This window comes from Anabrus simplex, chromosome 3 (genome assembly GCF_040414725.1).
Source record: "Anabrus simplex isolate iqAnaSimp1 chromosome 3, ASM4041472v1, whole genome shotgun sequence".
Taxonomy (NCBI): domain Eukaryota; kingdom Metazoa; phylum Arthropoda; class Insecta; order Orthoptera; family Tettigoniidae; genus Anabrus; species Anabrus simplex.
The window spans coordinates 441,592,197-441,611,895 of NC_090267.1; the positions used below are offsets into that span (position 1 = coordinate 441,592,197).

The window sequence follows — 19,699 nt, forward strand, 5'->3', positions numbered from 1 at the left end:
ATATAAGAATGTAAAGCTAAATAATACTCGTACTATTTTATTTCCTTAATGGACTACGTTCTTTGCATTAACACTAAACTCTGTTAGGGAGACTGTCTGCCAGGTGATGAAAGGTCTGTAAGGAAATGGCAGATCATTCTTCCTGCAGTGCTGTAGCAAGCATATTTAGTGGTGTGATTCACTGCAGTCTGGAGTGAAGGTATCGTTCTCTTTCATTCCAGTGTTTTTGAGAGGATTGAGGTTGGGCCTCTGGGCTGGCCATTCCATCTTTGAACCATACTTTTTCTGTACAGCGTTCTTCAAGGTTCGACAATCCCTGATCATTAACACAATATTGATATATCTTCATTTCTTGCGTGTTACACTGGTTTAGGTAATCATCTCTTAAAATCTAGCCTTCTTATTATAGCATCAACACAAGCATTTCAGTCTTTACTCAAATTAGGTAGTCCATAGATGCTTTCTTCAATTTACATACATAGTTTTGGACATCTTTTTCTACGAACAATTCTGGTTGTTCCATGTATACAGTACAGCTGATAGTTACATCTAGATGTTCTACCGTCCAACCTTTATGTACTGCAATACCTATTAAGTCTCTTGTTTTCCTCTCTATAACAGGACTAAATGTTTCATCAAAACTAAGGTTCATCTGTCTCTTAAAACCTTGAGCAACCAACCTGGCCTTATATTTCTGAATGTTACCCTCACTGTCATATTTCAATGAAAACACCCATTTACAACTAATTACCTTGATATTTTCTGGTCTTTTTACAATTTCCCAAACATCCTTCTTTCTCATCTCATTGATCTCCACTTTCATGGCTTCCATCCAGTTAGCAGACTCTTGGCTTGACATAGCCTCTGGAACTGTTCTTGGTTCCACTACACTCGCATGTCTAAATTCCATCACTGCCTTACATCCAAATACTTTCACACACACCGTCACATTAAATCTGGAGTATTCCTTAAAATATGTACAAGATATGATGCATGACATTTTATTTTTATGAGAAAACCACAACATTCCAACACACAGCCATAGTTTTGGTGTGATTGTATCTTTCTGTTTTCACTTCACAATCATCGTCTCTTACAGCCAACTTGGGCAACTTGAGGAGGACTGAATTTGCCTTAACTGATAGCTTACATCGGTAAGCAATAGTGAGCAGCAGTATCCAATAAACATTCCACACGTGAAGTTGCAAAGTTTCCTTACTCCCCATTTTGCAGATATCTCGAGTCCTTTGCCACCTTTTATAGCAGCAGCAGCAGAAATGTACAGAGGGGTATCTGGATACTATTGATCACATAGTGTACTTGATATGTTTTAATCTGAAAGATGGATCCTTATCTAGGTACTCCTGATATTTCATCACCCAGCTAACTTGGAAATCAGTTTTAAACAACCTTCTTCTCTCAACTTTTAACATGATTGTGGCTTTAATAACTCTATGGTTAAGGTTGTAGGCAACTTGAAAGGAAAATTATTTTTAATTTCTTGCTATCCTGTTCTCTTTATCACCTTTTCTCTTGTGCTTGTACAGCTCTTGTAGAAATAACTAATGCTCAAATAACTGACTAATAAACTGCATGCTAACTAACCTTATTTCTTGCACTTTGCTTGCCTGATCATGTCAGTATTTTGGAGTCTTCACCTGTCTACACACCTGTCTTTGAACACTCTCGACGCCCTCGTGTTCCGTCACCCAGGTAATCTTTATTTTATTTCCAATACAAAATATTACTGTATGCATAGGCCTAGTTTATGTATTTTAATTATATATAACATAATTTAAGCTTTATTGTTGTACATTTCAGGTGATGATAAAAAGAATCAGAACAATTAAAATTAGGATAATGACCAACCCTTCAATTAGCAATTTTCATCCAGATATGAATAAGGAAAGAAATACGCTATTTTAGACAAGATCTGCTGCCCAAATGGCTCAGTTATGCTCAGAAAATATGTGCTTTTTATTTTTTCCCTAGTAATCATAAAATAAACTCGGTGGGTTATTAATGGGTCCATGCTGTCAGTACTTATTTCAAGAATGGGCACAGCAACATTTAAGGAATTATATCCCGATAAGATCAAGAAGGATGTATTTTACAGAGTACGTGGCAACACGGCAGGATCGCGTAGCTGTGAGCTTGGGTTCAGGAGATGCTGGGTTTTGAACTCCACTGTTGGCAGCCCTGAAGATGGTTTTCTGTGGTTTCACACCAGGCAAATGCTGAGGCTGTACCTTAAGGCCATGGCCACTTCCTCCCCACTCTTTTTTTTTTTTTGCTAGGGGCTTTACGTTGCACCGACACAAATAGGTCTTATGGCGACGATGGGATAGGAAAGGCCTAGGAGTTGGAAGGAAGCGGCCGTGGCCTTCATTAAGGTACAGCCCCAGCATTTGCCTGGTGTGAAAATGGGAAACCACGGAAAACCATCTTCAGGGCTGCCGATAGAGGGATCCCACTCTTAGCCCTGTCCTATCCCATAATCGCAAGACGACTTATCTGTGTCAGTGCTACATAAAGAAAATTGAAAAAAATATTTTAGCGCTAAATTTTTAGATTTGTAACAATATATGTTCAATAATAGTAATTTTAAACTTGGGTGCTAGAAAGTAAGGATTTTTTGCAGTTATTTCGATATCGTTCATGAAGAGAATGGTACAAAATTCTTGAAATGTACGATTAAGGAATAATGTAAATTAACTATGTTTTAGTGAAAACATTAAACGTTGTGTTTATTTGATGATCTCGGTCAATACAGCCAGACTGAGTTGCTCAGATGGTTGAGGCCCTGGCCTTCTGACCCCAACTTGGCAGGTTCGATCCTGGCTCAGTCCGGTGGTATTTGAAGGTGCACAAATACGTCAGCCTCGTGTCTGTAGATTTACTGGCATGTAAAAGAACTCCTACAAGACAAAATTTCAGCACCTCGGCGTCTCCAAAATCCGTCAAAAAGTAGTTAGTGGGACGTAAAAACAATTACGTTATTATTGTCAGTTAATACAAACCAATGTACGAACAAAAATGGTCAAATTTATTAATTCTGTTAATCATAAAGCGTTAGATCTGTCGGAAACTGGATGTCAAATTTTTCCATGAATGAGTTGCTTCCTTCACTCATACAGTTGTTCAAAACTAGAAAAAAAAAATGGAGGATAGTCTAACCAGAACAGGTGTGGAAATGCCCACCTGATAAATTATGGTTTCTTTCAAGACTACATTACCCAGTTGAGTCTGGACGTAAATTGGGTGTTACAGGGTTGGTTCCTCTCCTTGTTTTAACTGTCCCAATTCCCTTGATTATTGGACGGCATATTTCCTACACCTTGTTTGAGATTCAGGCTCTGACATTTGCTATCAAGTGGCACACCTGTTTTTGGTGTACACGGAATCACAGATAGGATAGAATACTGGGTCTTACTTTTTTGTTTTTCACCTTTATTTACTTTTGTTGCTAAGCATCTGGTTCCTTTATCTAACTCATTAATTCAGAATTTTTCTTTGTTAGTACAGTGCATTTTTTTGGGGAAACTAATCTTACAGCATCATACTGCAAGAATATTTTTCATGCATGCATAATAGGAATATGTAGAAAATCTATAGACTGTATCTTCATATTCTTGAACAAGGCAGGGTTTTCAACAAAAAATATTAAAAATATGAATGTCAAGAATGTAAGAAAATATCTTTCTGTAACAATTTTGTGTTGAGGGTCATCAACTATCATACCATTCTGGTACAGGAGGCTTAGTCCAGGTTTATCACTACTTCAGAGGTTTGCTGAGCATATTTTTTTGGCAACTTCTCTGTAGCTGTTATGTCAATTGATTTGTGGACAAGAATAGGATCTTTTCTTTTCCTTCCATTTCAAACATAGGATATTACTGTAGTCTGAATTTTGAGAGTAACTACATGGCAGGAGTCAGGAAAACTGCTGCCTGCTTGGTTGCTATTGGCTGTGAAGTGGTAACTTGTGCTCCACATTGCCAGGGCATTCTCGTCAGCAGCACGTGGTCTATGTCTTGTAAGCCTTTTGCCTGTTCGTTAGCATTGGCTAAGACAGTTTTAATTCTGTGTGTTACTATTTTACTTGTTTTGGTGCTTCAGTGTTTTTTGTTTTGTTTATTTACTCATTCATTAGTTATACATTTCTATAATTCTGATATTTGTTACTTGTCAACATTTGCGTATTTTGTTGTTCTGTTCATTGTGGAAGCAATTATGTCAAAATGACTTCTGATAGAGAATAATTCAGAATATTTTCTCTCTCTTTCCTTCCTCCCCCCCCCCCCCCCCTTATGAGGCAATGCCAGGGCTGCCAGATAGTTATGTTTTCAGATTTTTATCCTTTTGACTGTGTTTTTATGTGCTGCACATGCTTTAAGTTTGATTTTATCTTAACTTTTTGTGATATTTACAAGTAATTTTTAAATTGATGCCATATTGAATTTTTTATGTATATTTTTTAAACTTTAAAAAATCATTGTAATGAAGAATAAGGCTTTGCGGATCAGACCCACTGACTTTTAAACTCTTGTACATGCTCATCGTAGTGACTGGGTAAATTTTAAATACTCATTTCATATCATTCCATCAGGGAACAATAACTTAACTGTTAGGCCACTTATAGTAACAGCAGTAATTATGATAGTCATCATCATGTAGACCAGGAAATTGCTTTTTATCTTATCTGTATTAGTGTTATCCCACATGCCATCATCACAGAGCTCGATACCTGCAGTCGCTTAAGTGCGGCCAATATCCAGTATTTGGGAGATAGTGGATTCAAACCCCAATTTTGGCAGCCCTGAATTTGGTTTCTCATGGTTTCCCATTTTCACACCAGGCAAATGCTGGGGCTGTACCGTAATTAACGCCAGGGATGCTTCCTTTCCACTCCTAGCCCTTTCCTATCCCATCGTCACCATAAGACCTATCTGTCGGTGTGATGTAAAGCAACTAGAAAAAAAAAAAAGGCAAGGGTAAGAAAGCCACATTCCTTTGCCTTTCACAGAATTTACAATAACTCTGATATGCATCAGAATGAGCTCAGCAAATATAACTTGCCTTTGCTATTTAAAGTTCATTTACCTGACTGAGGAGCTCAGATGGCAGAACTCAATTCAAATTAGCAGTTGTGATCCCAGCTCAGTTTGGTGGCATTTGAAGGTGCTAAAATAAGTTAGCCTCATGCTGGTAGATTTACTGGCTTATAGAGAGCTCCTGCTTGGAACCTCTGCTTCCCCAGAAACTGGGAAAACCTATAACATTATTAATACAAAATCCATTTGAAACACAGTGGGCCTTGCTCACCTTCTGAAGTGGATAGGTTGAGTGTTATACTGTTTCCTCTTTCACCTGAGAGGCGCACATTAGGCAGATGGCATAGTTGCTGTCTTCTCACCAAGGCAGCCACGGTTTGAGTTCTGGCCGAGGCATGTGGAATTTTTGAAATGAAAAGGCATGTCCCTATGATTTGGATTTCACATAAAGCTGGAGGTCCTATGGCTATAATCACAATATTAAGTTGCATAAAACTACTATATAAGCTTGCTTAGCTCTCTTTCGCCTCGTATACTTGTTTGATCTTGGAGATTCGTTTTATCTTTGGCTTGGTGATATGGATGTAACCGTTGCAATATCTAGCTTAGTAATTAACCAGATATTTAAATTTAGTTTATAATAAGTAAGCAAGCAAGAAGGTGGGTAGGTAGGTAGGTAGGTGGTGGTGGTGGTAATTAAAACAACCATTCTGTTTAAAAAACAGTTTTGTCCACAGTTAATTGTGATGTTTATGAATAAACTGAGAGATAATCAGCAAAAATCAATTTTTCCTTCAGGTTGACTGTGGAGACACTGGAACCTTCTACTCTCTGGCAGAATTCGACAAATCTTCCAAATCGTGGAGATCGAGGTATAATTTTTTTATTTATTTTCAACTTGCAGCTTTTATTGTTGTTTTGTAATTGGCAGGGATTCTGTATTATTATTGTCTTTGTTTCAGACATAAAACGTGCGGAGAGTATGAAGGTGGAGCTAAAGAAACCGAAACGTACACCCAGTTTCACTACTCGACGCCGCACGCAAAGTTTCCGAAAACTGCAACGCCTGGAGCAGCTTGACCAACTACCTCCTGTTGAAATGAAGGGCATGCTGGACCGCAAACATGAACTGCAAAGCGGAGGCAAAAAGGCTCCTGTTCGATCTTGGAAGACCTTCTACACAGGTGAGGGTGGCAACAAGATTCCAGACTGATTTCAAAGACCCAAACTGTATTATGTACAACAGTCAAACCTCAATATCTCGAATCATCTCTGAGCTGAATTTTATTTTGAGTTATTAAAATTTCAAAGTACTGTATAAAGAATTCCCACTTTTGAGGATTGCACGTAATCGAATACTGTCGTAAGTGTTATTTAACCAAATAAAAATAAACTCAAAGTATTTTGTCATTTTAATTACAACACTTGTTATAGCAAGGCATTGAAGACAGAATGAAATGAAATGATATGGCATATAGCTTTTAGTGCCAGGAGTGTCCGAGGACATGTTCGGCTTGCCAGGTCCAGGTCTTTTGATTTTGTCACCAGTGGTGAGAAGTTCATAACATGGATGGAATCATTTAATTCTTGTCATTATGCTAAAAACTTGTCGTGAAAATAGCCATTGAAAAAACTAAGGAACTCTCAGACATTTTCAAAGAAGTCAGTTAAATATTTGTTTTGCTTATTTGCTTATCCTGGGCGATTAAGAACCAATGTAGCCACAGTTGAGATAATGCCTACACAAATAATAATAATAATAATAATAATAATAATAATAATAATAATAATAATAATAATAATACACAAAACGATAATGACAATAGTAGCAGTAATACAAAAATACTAACTAAATAATAATAATGATACAAAAATAAAAATGAACTCTAAAAATAGTAAAATGATCAGTAGTGGAGATTTCATATCAAAGTTTGGAAACGGACAGTAGCTACCAATACTCAAAATCAAATCATACGCTTCGTAACTTGTAGGCCTAATAATGACAACAAAGAAAGGATTGTGGAAGGTGCAGGATCCCTATTGAGGTCCATGGGAAGGTATGACGTTATGGGGGAGAAAAGTTTATGATAAATCACCCTCTAGCACAACTATATTCAAAATAACAAATGAAGATTTACAAGAAACAAGTTAACTGACATAGCAACCGATACTTAACTCACAAACCAAGGATGTTTAACAAGACCTTAACAACAGATACAGATCAACTAAACAAAATAAAAACACAATCAAGGTACTCAAGTCAGTTAGTAAAACACCACTTTAACATATGCAGAAATTACAATGGTTGTTGATTAAAAATGCAGGTGAAAGAATTAAAACTACAAACGAGAATCTAGGGCAGACTCGGACACGTAAATTTAAAATTTTGAAAATTACATTAAGCAAGAAAATACCAAAACGCAAAAGGAATTAAATTAAAACAACGTAATCAGAAATCCTGAAAATAGTACTGAAATAACACTTGCCCATAAAAGCTGAAGTTCTCGACGGGAACTAGGTCCCGAGCGCGAACACTCGCAAGGGCGGTTGGGTGGAATATGACGCTGACAACAAACATCACACTCGCAAAGCCGGCAGAAGACCGGAAATGGCCCGATCACAAACGACCAATAAGATACGAATTCCACTAGGTTGCCATTCTTTTCGCCAATAGGAAACCCCGTTATTTTAGCCAATAAAATTGCATTACCACATATGTTCATATTAAGATAGTTAGCAATTTCTCGAATATTCCTATTGCGACACCTATTACAACAGCGGTAACCGCACGTGTGGTATAGGATGTCTCAAAATTAAAGCACCTTACATTTTTCAAATGTTACAAAATTACATCTTGATATACAGATCACTTAATCACTCTTGCAATGTTAACAATAAAGTTCATGTGTCCCATTCTTGAGGTTTTCCTAATTTACATTCTTTTCTAGTTACATAAAATTTGAATACGAAACTCACTCCAAAATACTTCACAAAATTTGAATACAAAATTCATTCCAAAATACTTCTTGCATCTTGCAATCTTCATTCTGTCCACAAATAAAATGGTACACATATTAAGAAACACTATAATCAGTGATTTTCAAATGAAGGGTAAATAGTAATTTACATTTCCAAACTCAATAATTACTTTCACAACATACAATGCTCGGTTTCAGTTCTCCGTCCCACCACAGATTACAGATTTGACGCCTGTAGGTGTACTGCGCTTCGTGATGAGGTTGAAATGATGATGAAGACAACACATACACCCAGCCCATATGCCAGCGAAATTAAGCAAAGACAGTTAAAATTCCCGACCCTGCCGGGAATCGAACCCGGGACCCCTATGACCAAATGCCAGCATGCTAACCATTTAGCCATGGAATTGAAGACAGAATACATACAGTACCATACAGTAGAGGAACATGAAACTTACCAAAGTCTTGATGGGAAGATACACTGTAGTGTATTAAGAAATAGTAACACACAAACCTTAAATTCTGTATTGCACAGTTAATGTTGTATAGAATTCGAGTTACAGAATATTGTCAGGATCTATGGAGGAAAAGTTTCCTTTGAGAAATGGAGAATTTTAAAAAATTGAATTTCATGTAATAGACAAATAAATACATGTGAGGAATAGAACAGATGGCAGGGAAATTGAAATTACTTCGAGGTACTGGAAATTTGCGTAATGGAGGTTTGACTGTATTCTTATACATTAAAACATCCTTGATAGTAAATTTGTGAAGATCAGCAGGCACTAGCAGAGACATCGTAGACTGTGCAGGAAAATATTTGGAAATGCTAGTTGTATCTACCACTGGGACATACAAAATTTTCAGCTGTATATTGTATTTTGCATATCTATTCATAATATTATGCTGTTACGGGCTGGTTGTATAAACCATCTGATCTTAGATCAGAGACTAAATTGATCTCATTTCACGCTAAACTTGGGATTTTGTTGTTGTATAAACGTTAATCTGAGATCACTTCGCACTGAATTACGATTAACTTAGACTGGAGAAATTTCTCTGATCAAATTACTTGATCTCAGTTCAAGGAGTTGTTTTCTATTCACAATACAAAAACAGCCGATTGTGAACATATTACCTGTGTAACAAGAAAACGCACAAAAGGCTAACCTAATACATTGTTAGCTATAGTTGTTGTCCGTATATAAGCCATATTACGCTTCTTATAATGCAGTGAAACATAATTCTACAACATAACCTCTATGAATTTCTTATGATATTACATTATGTTTTAAGATGTCTCATTTACTGGGATATGGAGGGTTATTCAGCATATTCTGTGGACCATTCAAGATATAATGGCGTCAATATCCTCTGAGATAATGTTATTAACTTTGTTTTTAAAATGGAACAACACTGTTTTCTACACCTAGTCTTAAATCTATGAACATTACAAGTTCATTTACTGTGATTATTCCAAAAATCGATCCAAGTACTTCTCGAGAAAATGTAATGTATTCAAACGTGCTTCATTTGCCAGCTGGAGACTGCCGTGTTTAATTCGCCCTACATATGAAACATGAGGTAGTTATTGACATGCAGAGTTGCTTCACATTTTCCTGACAGCTACGTATTCACTCTGCTGTGCTCATAAAAGCACTATGACCAACACCTTTAATATCGCTGTAGATAACGGGTACCGTAAAGGAAAAACGGACATACGATGGGCTCTATGTGACAACAGTTTTATCCTGATGTGATATTATGCCACACAAGACCGAATGAGCCTAGTGTAACTGGGCAATCACCTTTCTTAACACTATCGATTCTTCAAAGAATGAATAAAAGAAAGAGAACAGCCACAAAGGCCGTGAAATGAAAGAATCACTAGGCTTCGCAAATCTATCATTGGGATCAGAAAAAAAAAAAGGAAAACAAGGGTTGACTGAGCGAAGTTGGAGATCCATTTTTCCTTCACCTGTGTTCGCTGCAAAAAAAAAAAAAAAATACGTATGGAGAAATTCCAGTACATGCTGCAAACGATGTTCATTTGCTGACAGTCACAGCCAGCTCAATTCATCATGTATTATCCAAAGAGCAAAGCTATTTTGTATTTCATTTGTTTGGCGGTGTTGCAACGTCCACTTTTATGAACTCTGTTTAGACATATGTAGTTCAGATGTAATCAGAGTTCAGTTTTATACAACGTGATGGTCATAATCTCAGTTCATTTTCAGAACTAGGTTCTAAATTGATCTCCAGTCAGATGTCTTCATGCAACCGGGCCTACATGTATTTCCTAAATGGCAGTTTTTAATTATTATGTTCTAGAATTGTCCAGAAGTATCACATTTAGTGTTATACATGGTCCAGATAAATACACTCCTCTTCCCCTCCCAAAGCATGATTTCCCTTTCAAATTATCCTTCTACTATTTTAAATAGACTTGCTTGTCAAATCCTTGTTGTTTGATCCTGAGTCAAAGTATTACAGGTTGGACTTCAAAATTTTGAAGTAGACCATCTAGCAGTTCAGCCATTTAGGTCATGTAAGGCTTATGATGATGATGATGATGATGATGATGATCTTGAATGTTATATCTCTCTGATACAGTAAAGAATTCCTTGAAAACCATATTTACTGACTACATTCTTCTGGTTCCAGTTCTCTGCGGACAGCTGTTGTGCTTCTTTAAAGACACTGAAGATTTCGTGAATAGCAAAGCAGCTACATCACCCATCATTGTTTTTAAGGCTCGCTGTGAGAAAGCAGGTGACTACACGAAGCGGAAACATGTCTTCAGGTGAGTTTAGCAGTTCTAGAAAGGAAATGTATGTATATTTGTTTATAACTTTTTTTGGGGCCCAGGAGTGTTAAGACATGTTTGATTCTCCTGGTGCAGGTCTTTGAATTAGACACCCTTGTGCAACCTGCTCATCTGGGTGTGGGACGATGATGATGATGATGATGATGATGATGATGATGATGATGATGATGATGATGAGGTGGGAAGAGCCACATAGCCTACTCACTTCATATGAACTTTGTGGAGAAATTTAAAATTTAACCCAGACTTTTGGCACACAATCTAGTCGTTAGAAATTGTATACAGCCACCTCTCCTACCCTACCGACCAACATTGTGATGGTGAAGGTCTTTTAGACCAACAGGACTCGAACCGGCTAACCACCGAGACAGAACATACAGAACGGGCGCCTTAACGATCATAGCCACAAGGCGGGCTGTGAAATGTAATGTAAGAAGTGACATAAGCATCTCTTATTTTACACAAGACAACAAGTGCTTCATATAACTTGCTTTGTGTGGAGTGCACTATATTTGATTAATCGTACCAAATTTGCAACACATTTTTCTTATTGGAATTATTTGTGTTAATTACCATCTACACATGTCTTCTTGAACTCTTGGCTCGCTAGTACCCCATCGGCAGAGCTTGGTAAACTTGATAGCAGTAACTGGAAACTTCAACTGTGCAAACAGCTATGATAGAGCAAGTCTGTGTTTGCCCAAACTTCTAGATAGGTTACTACAAGCAGAGAAGTGCATGTATGTATCAATATATTTTCTTGACCATTCAGCTCAGAATAAGTAAACCTGCTCCAGACGTTGCAGTTTTTGGAAACTTTGTGTGTGGTGTCGAGTAGTGAAACTGGGTGTACGTTTCGGTTTCTTTAGCTCCATCTTCATACTCTCCGCACATTTTATGTCTGAAACAAAGACAATGATACAGAATCCCTGCCAGTTACAAAACAACAATAAAAGCTGTAACTTGAAAATAAATAATTATACCTGACCTCGTAGAGAAATGGAACAAAGATTGAACATCCATACATATTACATATGGCAGATGTTGCTCTCACAATTCATATATGGGGCTGATGATCAATATATCCCTAACCAATAATATGAATTTAAAAAAAATATTGTTGGTGACTTACTTGAATTTCTGTGTAGGATAACATTTTCTCAGATTATTTTGTCTAGGTAAGTCATTGTTTACCTGCAATTGAAGATAATGTGTTTTTTTAGGCTATGCTGTACTGATGGATCGGAATTTCTTTTCCTGGCTGGAACTGAGCAGGAAATGGAAGAATGGGTGAACAAAATTTCCTTCCATGCAAAACTACCTCCCAGTCTGCAGTTGCTCAGTTATGATGACACTCAAAAGGTATGTGTAAATTCTGTTGTTTCATTCAAAAACTGTAGTTATTAAACTCAAGATGTTTATAGCTTGCATATCATCAGTCTCATACAAAATTCTTAATAATAAATTTTTTTGTAAGTGTATTTTTGAAATAAATGATAGTATATGATTTCCAAACCATGTGGGGGGGAGTGTCAGATTTTGAACTGTGTGAACAATTCTCAAAACTAGTTGTTGATTATGATACTAGATGTGTCTGTCTACAGTGAAGTTGATATTCCAATTCGGTTATTGTTAATTAGGATTCTAGCTGTATCCGTCTACAATGAAGTTAATATTCCAAGTCAGTTATAAACATTATTGATAACAGTAGTGAACAATCCAATAGTTCATTTCCTCAGATAGACCTCTTTATTAAGTTTCATTTCTATTGTCAACCTCTACAGTTGGTGTCAGTTCCTGTAACCAGGAACATTACATATACTTTTAACAGATTACGCTGTGTATTCTCTTTTAATCCTGCAATGTTAACTCTTGTGGTGGCAGCTACGGCATTTACTTGTTGAAATAAAATACAAAATATCTGCAAGATATGAAATAAATCCACGACATTTTATATATCTGTGTAAAGCTAATACACTGAGGGTTGTCATGGTGGCACAAAAGTGCATAAATGTTTAGACTAGAAAAATGTTCAGTCCGTTCAAAAAGTGTAATTCCTAAATTCAAAATAATAATAAAATTTTCGATCATACCTACACAAAACTGGAACATGTCGCAAACAAACTGAGATATACAGATTGTCAATAATTTATCTGTATTGCACTAGTAAATGCTTCATCACTCAGAGAGGTATATGCTTGAAAATATTCGGGAAAATCTATTGGCATGCAATCATCTGGAGGCATAACATTAGACCACATTGTCATGATAGGTTGCTTTGTGGGTGGTTCGTAAACTCTTTCACTTTCCGATATTTGATGCGAAGAAATAGCTGATAAACATTCCAAATCTGGCTCCGAATCTGTCGGTTTATTCTCAGTAACCTCAGTCAGATCAGTCACTTTCATCTTCCAACGAATTTTGCACTTCATTACTAATTTTCCATAATGAAGTGAAGATGCTATATTTATACACACACACACACACACACTGTAATGAAAATGTATAAAATCAATCAGATAATATATATAAGTAAATAACTCGCACCGAACAGAAAACTACCAAATAAAATTAAATTGAATAGCAAAGCTGAGCCCGTGAAATGAATTTCATTTTATGGGTCCGTATTGAACTTTGATTAAACCAAATTAAAAATAATAAGTGACTTAATTCCACCTTTTCAATACAAATTAAATAGTGTTTATTAAATAAACTTCAAAACATTACAAATAAAATTGGCCTCAAAACATCATTTGAAAAACAGAAATTATGCCCCAAAAAACCAACACAACTAAAAAGTTACCATAAATGGTAATAAAATCAAACTCATGTTTAGATATATTGGAGAAGTAATAACACATAACCTAAATGAAAAAATCTCAATCCAAACAAGAACAAATAGATCACCTAAAGCACAAAAATTAACATGGGATATCTACAAAAAGAAATGTTTATCAATAAATGCAAAAATAAAACACTACAACACAGTTATAAAACCAGAAGCTACATATGCAGCAGAAACACTTTTTCACCTGAATAAACAATCAAAGACTGACAGACTTAAGAAAATTAAAGGAGGATTGGAAGAACTTGCATCAACAAAAAATACCAGAAAGATGGACAGTGACGGATAATACCTAACAAAGTCGTGTACAAAGAGCTAGAACCCATTATAGATACTATGCGTAAGAGGAGACTGGGATTCTTTGGACATGTGAGGGTGCAGGATTGAGACTTTTGAAACAACTAGTACAACACAATCTCGTCTCAAGAGCATAGATACAAATCGAAATTCAGTCTTGATCAGATGTGGAATTGGGCTTGTATGCATAATGTTGTTGTAGTAGAGGAGAAGAAGTCCTTTGATATTCTTTGTATCACTTCAAAGCGTAGATACACTTATTTATAATCTTGATGAGATGTAGAATTGAGCATATGTGCAAAGTATTGCTACGCTTCAGTGATATGAAGAATATCAAAGGACTTCTTCTCCTGTACTACAACATTATGCATACAAGCCCAATTCCACATCTGATCAAGACTGTGAATTTCGATTTGTATCTACGCTCTTGAATACTACGAAGAAAATTAAGACTTCTTCTTCTTCTCATATATTCCTGCAGCTAAGTGAACTAATTTCTTACAACAAAAGTGTTTTCATGAAATTCTAAAAACAATTTTTCATAGTGTCAAACTTCTTTTTTATGACCACCTTTAAAACCACTATGTTTCAAATACTTTGTTCTACACCCGATACGGCTGAAGATCACCTTCAAATAGGTTGAAACTAATTCCATTAAATGTTTATTTAATAAACACTATTTAATTTGTATTGAAAAGGTGGAATTAACTCGCTTACTACAGAGAAGGCGCTCGAACAGATCATTCTGCACTAATTTATTTCTGTGAAATTGCGCCCAAAGAGGTTGTAAATATGAATGAAACTGAACTCATGGCTGCTGTTGATGTTGACATCGAGAATGACAAGAAGTGGATTGTCATGACATCCCTTGAAGAAATGAGGAAATTACGATGAGAAAGATGAACATGTTGAATTTTTGACAGTTGCCAGTTCCAGGGTTCGGTTTTGCTATTCCATTTCATTTTATTTCGTAGTTTTCCATTCAGTGAGAGTTCTTTACTTCTGTATATATATTATTTGATTGATTATATACATTTTTATTACAGTGTGTATAAATATGGCATCTTCACTTCATTACGGAAAATTAGTAATGAAGTGCAAAATTTGTTGAAAGATGAAAGTGACTGATCTTTAGTTTGCTTAAAATTTTCCTTCATTGCTCCTCTCTTCCTTCCATCTTAACGTTGTGAAAAATCAAGTCATGTATAGAAAGATAGGAACAAGAAAAGGAACATGCAATAGAATGAACACAGTGGCAGGTTAGTGTAGGAAGAGAGAGCAACAGGAGAAGGACTCAAGGACAAACATGAAAATACAAAATGAGGACAATCTTCACATCTTCAAATGTTAAGTGAGATAACATAATACTGAATACACAAATAAAAGCTATCCAACAGGGATATGGAAACACTAGATATGATTTTTTCAGACATGGCGGCATTTTACATCATGTATCTGCGGGTACAGTGAAAACTGTATCTACAATTTCTAAATATGAGAGGAGAATATTAAAAGGTGTGAAAAACACGAGAGAACAAATAAAAAGCCTCTTCTGCTGGGGATAATAAAATAACAGTGCACTGAAAGGTGTGAAAAATACCAGACAACAAAAATATGAACACATTTGCATGGGAGGCCATGAAAATATAAAGTTTCATTGTGGATATCACTCTTTCTAAAACAAATGGTAGCTTTTATTTAGGACCAGTGGGTTATTAAAGATTATTTTCTAGTCACACTGCTAGACAATGAATTTCAGGTTACACTCGACCATGTGCAACTGTGAATTAGCCGCCATTTTTAATCCAACAAAACTTTGATTCGACCAACTAGAATGATTGAGTCAAAACTCGAAGGTGCGAGTTTCAACATTCGCACTACCTCTGCACGCTTAAAGATGCAGGTGCCAGTCCATTTTCGGACAGATTTTAATTTTGTCTCTATTAGTAATTTCACGACTTTTTTCGAATCCATAACTAGGCTGTCACAAGACAAATATGCACCACGCTAGCCAACTTCAGACGGTTATGTTCCTAATCCAGATGTACTGTAGGCTAAAAGGTGACAAATATACGCTACCCTTCACCGTACCACTCAACATATCTTCGGCAGTAACGCCTACAGCACACTGCTCTTACATCTAGTATTCAGTGCTGTCCATTATTCTCCTAGGTAACCTATCCTCCATTCGCCTTGCATGACCCACTATTGAACCTGGTTTACAAGTGATAAGCTTTAATAGTTTCAAGTAATACTAATCCCTTATTGACTATAATCAGTTGGTAAATATTAAAGATAAATGAATATTGAATTTTCACGACCGCATTGTAATCGAAACAGACTTTCAATGTATTAGGTCGTGTTACGTACATGTAGTACGTGTTGAAGAGATGCCAAGTACAGAACAAAAATGGCCAGCCGGACACCAGTGGGATCCGAACCCACAACCTCCCGATTTTGCGTCGGTTGCTCTACCAATTGAGCTATGTGGCCTAGGCCATCTTTGTTCTGTTTGGAAGGATCTGAGCTACAGGTCTGGCACAATGCGGTCGTGAAAATTCAGTATTCATTGACATGCCCCACAACGGGCGACGTAAACGCACTCTACAGTGTGCTAGCAGCAGTGCCAGACCTGTAGTTCAGATCCTTCCAAACAGAACAAATATGGCCTAGGCCACCATAGCTCAATTGGTAGAGCAACCGACGCGAAATCGGGAGGTTGTGGGTTCGGATCCCTCTGGTGTCCGGCTGGCCATTTTTGTTCTGTACTTGGCATCTCTTCAACACGTACTACATGTACGTAACACGACCTAATACGTTGAAAGTCTGTTTCGATTCAAGATAAACTTAAATATTATAACTAAAGCGGACCACTTAGTTATAATTAAGTTTATCTTGAATATTTACTAATTGAAACTGGTTTACACATGCAGCTTCATCCATGGAGTTCATTCCTAATGTAGCCTTTTATCTCTTCACATTGTTTTCTACTACCAGAAACAAATTTTGGTTATTGATTCAAGGCTTCAAGCTGATAGCTCCATGCAAGAGAAAAGATTCCGTACCAACTCTCAGTACACAATTTGATTAGACACTAAAGTACAAAACAGGTACTAAGCAGTCATTCAGACATTAACTGAAATGTTTGTCTTCAGAGCCCATCGAGTCAGGACCGTCTACCAACCATGGGAGCTGATGAAGGTGATGGTGATGCCAGTTCCCTCTCCAGTCATGCTTCAACACCTGAGATGCATAGGAAATTGGAACATCCTACACCCCAGACTCAACTATTGCAGCAGTATCATCAACAACGGCAGCAACAGCAACTACTACTACAGCAGCAGCAATTGCAGCAGCCACCACATGATGGAGACAGACCTCCCATTCCACCTCGTGGAGCTCCCCCCCCTGTACCTGTTCGTTCTCCTAGCACAGAGGCTATAACACTCCGGACAAAACCAGGCGGTAGGTTTCCTTCATAATACATTTATTTATTCTCAGTTTGTGAAATTAAGTTATGATTTCCAATTGGAACTTTGTTTGGATATTGTTTAGATGATAAGTACTGTTTCTATTTGTGGCCAACATGATCACAAGGCAAGGTCACTCCATTATGCATCTTTAAGCCTGTTAAAGGGGGCAGCACAAATAAGAAGTTTATAGTAGTAAAAAAAACATTGATTGCCTTAACATAGGCACTGAATTTTGTGTAAAATGTTTTTTAATGTTTATAGTTGGACTAGAAGATTTTTAATGGCATTAAGCATTCACTACTATATATTCTAATATATTCACATTAATTTCCTTTAAGTGGTTTTTTTTTTTTTTTCATTATTTTGTTTCAAAATATTAATTTAAAGAACAGATGCAACATTATATCCTGAAAAGATCATAATTAAGAAGGATGTATTTTAGTGCTTAGTTTTTAGATTTATTACAGTATATGTTCAATATTTGAAAATTTTTGTCTTGGGTTTTGAAAAATAAGGATGTTTTGCAGGTTCTTTTGATATTGTTCATGAAGAGAATGATACAAATTTTTCTAATTAGGTATGATTAATAATGTAGGTAACTATGTTTTAGTGATAAAAATAAATATTGACAGGGCGGACCTGTTAATATCCTGTTGTGTTTGATGTAGAGAAGTGCAGTTACGCACTTTGACACATGGAGGGTTAAACAAAATGTAAAGTATTCTGGAGTCAAGCTGATTGCACAAGCACAGACATTGTCCCTTCTGTTCTCTACATAGAGGGTTTGATCTTGGCTGAAATCAATGGTGTTTGGGAGGGTTTAAATGTGACAGCATGGTGGTGGTAATTCCTCGCTTGTTAAAAGAATTCTGCAGGAACACCTCAGTCCCTTAAAAATTAATAGCAATTGAAGGGTCGTTAAACAAATAACATTGTGTATTGAATTTTCACGATTGCATTGTAATATAAATCGACTTTCAACCTGTTAGGTCATTTTATACGTAGACCACCATAGCTCAATTGGTAGAGTAACAGACATGAAATTGAGAGGTTGTGGGTTCGGCTCCCACTGGTGTCTCATTGGCCATTTTTGTTCTGTACTTAACATTTCTTCAACACATACTGTGTACGTATAACACGACCTAATAGGTTGAAAGTCAATTTTGTTTAAATAACATTGTTATTAGATGTGACAAAATAAAAACTTGGATGGAAACTCTTCTTTCAGAGGCAAAGATCAAATCTCTCCAATTTTCTTCCTCACTTTATTCTTCTCCATTGCCAGGCTCTCAGTTGAGACTTTACCAGCGGTCTGCCTTTAGAGAGAGATTATGTGGTGACTGATTAACCAGCTGTGATCATTCAAGTCATAAAGAACATGACTAGAAACACATATAGTAAACATAATGAAGAGGTCAGCATTGGAAGGAGGAGTAGGAGCAAAGGAGGAAAGGACGAACATAAAAACGCAGGACAAGGACAATGTTCACGTTTCCATACACTACCATCTTAAAATAGTTAGGCTCTTTCCTCATCAGCCCCAATTCTTCTACATCCATTGTTTTCTCAGCTCCTGATGAGTTTGTCTATTACTGTTACCTAATTAGTGAATTTTTTCTTTCAGATGTTGAATCGTCTGGCAACATGCGACCACAGTCATACCAACCCCAACGAGTTGTTCCATTGCATCATAATGGTGTTCCACCTCCAGATGCCTGGCTCCGAAATCAGACTGATGGTAGCAGTTCACAAGGTTTGTTATACATTTTGAGTGACAGGTCAAAGTTAGTTAGGTAGTTAGTTAGTAGCAACTTGCTTGCTTTAGTTGTGATATGGGAGGAGGATTGCAGGAACTTCAAAATTATCCAAACTGTTTCATCTTAGCCACGAGATTTAAAAAAAAAATCTATAATCATTGGCTTCTTGAATTTATGGGTTGCCATAAGCTGTAGTAGTATCCCTTATAATGTAGGTTGGTTTAAGAATTGCTGGTACAGTAATTGTGGTGTTTTTCATGTCAATGTCTAGAGCATTCCTTCGTTTTCTCTCCTTTCATGTCTCTGTCCACGTCTTTGTTTTAACATTTCCGTGTATGAAGTCATGCTAACACTGGTGTAAACTCAGTCATTTAAATACTTTCAAATTTCAATGAGCATTTATGTACATTTAAATAAATGATTTTGATACCTGTAAAACAGATGTTCTGTTGTTCCTCTTAATTGCAA

General features: G+C 36.5%; 1 protein-coding gene across 7 annotated transcripts in view; it reads left to right on the forward strand.

Annotated features, from left to right (window-relative positions):
• Positions 1-19,699, forward strand: part of kst (spectrin beta chain, non-erythrocytic 5 kst) — a 621,462-nt gene that overhangs the window by 590,197 nt on the left and 11,566 nt on the right. For 6 of the 7 annotated variants that reach the window (XM_067143517.2, XM_067143512.2, XM_067143511.2 and 3 more), the window contains 7 exons: positions 1,642-1,713; positions 5,853-5,926; positions 6,017-6,238; positions 10,697-10,835; positions 12,083-12,221; positions 17,157-17,466; positions 19,099-19,227. In XM_067143517.2, coding sequence (XP_066999618.1) covers positions 1,642-1,713; positions 5,853-5,926; positions 6,017-6,238; positions 10,697-10,835; positions 12,083-12,221; positions 17,157-17,466; positions 19,099-19,227 — 1,085 coding nt within the window. The remainder of the gene's footprint in view (positions 1-1,641; positions 1,714-5,852; positions 5,927-6,016; positions 6,239-10,696; positions 10,836-12,082; positions 12,222-17,156; positions 17,467-19,098; positions 19,228-19,699) is intronic. The other variant, XM_067143514.2, reaches the window with a different exon arrangement.